Below are 1,940 nucleotides of genomic sequence, written 5' to 3'. Positions count from 1 at the left end.
GCTGGGACTGGTCCCGCCGGCGCAGGGTAGCAGGAAGCTCTCCACACACTCACTGGACCTGGGCTAGGACTGGGTCTGGGGGTTCCCGGAACCCCATTATGATTTATAAACATAATTTTATGTTCTTTATGGCTTATTTGTATAGGAAACACTATATATAGAGTGCTTGATTCAGAATTGAATTTGAGAGATGAAATAAACTTTGTTTTTATTTCTAAATAGGACAGTGGGCAAGTCACTGTATGTCCATGAGTTCACATCGCTCTTCTCTATGATGGAGTAAATATTAATGCCTTTGAGAACTTCTTACCACTTAGTACTCAGTGTAAATAATGGCTGTTACTGGATTATTATCATACTTCTGAAGGAGCAAAATAGCCAAGTTCACTTTTAGTTTCCTGATTAGATATATAAAAAGTTTGTTGGAAGTTGCCACAAATTTCTGAGGACACTTGTGCAGATCCTCAAAACAAACAATTATACCTTGGTAAAATTTTCATTATGCTCCAAAAATAGGAGGATGTGTATCTTATAGATAAAAATTGAACCTGCATGGTGGCACATACCTACAATCCCAACAGTAAGGAAGCTGAGGCAGGAAGATCACTGTGAATTCAGTGCCTACCTAGGCTATGTGGTGAGACCCTGTCTGGAAAAACAAAAAATTGAAATATTAAATGGATTAATGTTGTATAGGAAAACACCATATTGTATTTAAGTTCCTTTGTGCTTTAAGTAATTATGTTTCTGCTATCATTTTTTAGGATAACATGCATTTTTTATTTCTAGATAATTGTCAGTTTTTAAAGCCTGAGGTGAATGAACGTGAATGCACTAAGGAACACACACTCTATTGCATACAGAACCTGGATGACAGTGTGAATTTAGTCTCCAGTGAAAGAGATGAGGAGAGAGATGACCCCATCCTTTTGGCAAGGTATTTTCTTTTCCTTTTTTGGTACTTTTTTTGGGATTGAACTCAGGACCTTATGCTTCCTAGGCAGGTGCTTATGTGGCTGAGTTATCTCCCTAGCCCCTGGCAAGGCATTTTCTACATGTTTATTGGTTTTATTAAAGTTTTTAAGTGTAACTGTAAATCTGCATTTCTCATTCTAGTCCTTTGTTTCTTTTTTTTTCGGTGGAACCGGAGATTGAACTCAGGCCCTTGTGCTTGCCAGGGAAGCACTTATTCCACTGAGCCATCTCCCTGGCCCCTTCATTTGTTTTTATTTAAAAAAAAATTTTTTTTTTTGCTTCATTTAAAAAATTTTTTTTTCTATTTAATAAAGATCTTTTATTGTCTCATTAAAATGTCAGATTGGATTTACAATCCTGAAGCTTGTTTCTGTGGCTGGATTAACTCTTGGATCTTATTCATTTGGCTACTGAACTATTCCCTTTTCAGAAACATAGATACTATCCAAACTTTCTGATATCCTTGTTTTTGACTCTTGTGGCTTGCTGAATCAAAGCAGCTGAGTTTGAAACAAGCTCAATGTCATTCCCTTCAGGGATTAGTTCATCTTTCTGGGCTTGAGATACTGAGCAAGCAACACCTGCCCTCATACGAACTCAGCAAAAGTGTTTTTCACCCAAGAAATTCCGAATTTCGACAAGAGACCCATTCTCCTGAATAACAACGTTGATGGGGAAGTGAGCATACACAGACCTCATCTTATAATGGAAGCCCAGTGTAACCCCCTTGATCATGTTCTGTACATGGCTACAGATCGAGTGGACAGTTGCCAACTCCTTTCTGTTTCCCCACCATTTGTCAACTGGGAGCCTCTTCTTTTTCTTCCCAAGGAGACTAAGTTCCACATTGATGTGGTTGAAGTCCCTCAGGAGGGTTCCTCTGGGGCCCTTCACAATAACTGTGCGTCCTTTCAGAGTGATGTCGTCATTTTCTGGAAAGTTGACTGTCTGATTGCTAAGAATGG

At 38.8% G+C, this 1,940-nt stretch overlaps 1 protein-coding gene and 1 pseudogene across 4 annotated transcripts in view; one reads left to right on the top strand and one right to left on the bottom strand.

Moving 5' to 3' along the window:
- Bdp1 (B double prime 1, subunit of RNA polymerase III transcription initiation factor IIIB) overlaps nt 1–1,940 on the top strand; it is a 149,345-nt gene that overhangs the window by 70,524 nt on the left and 76,881 nt on the right. For all 4 annotated transcript variants that reach the window (XM_023703472.1, XM_023703421.1, XM_023703387.1 and 1 more), the window contains one exon: nt 790–937. In XM_023703472.1, the coding sequence (XP_023559240.1) occupies nt 790–937 (148 nt within the window). The remainder of the gene's footprint in view (nt 1–789; nt 938–1,940) is intronic.
- LOC105741734 lies at nt 1,383–1,935 on the bottom strand (annotated as a pseudogene).

This window comes from Octodon degus, unplaced genomic scaffold (assembly GCF_000260255.1).
Source record: "Octodon degus isolate 3935 unplaced genomic scaffold, OctDeg1.0 scaffold00001, whole genome shotgun sequence".
NCBI classification, from domain to species: domain Eukaryota; kingdom Metazoa; phylum Chordata; class Mammalia; order Rodentia; family Octodontidae; genus Octodon; species Octodon degus.
This window is presented reverse-complemented; position numbering and strand designations above follow the sequence as displayed.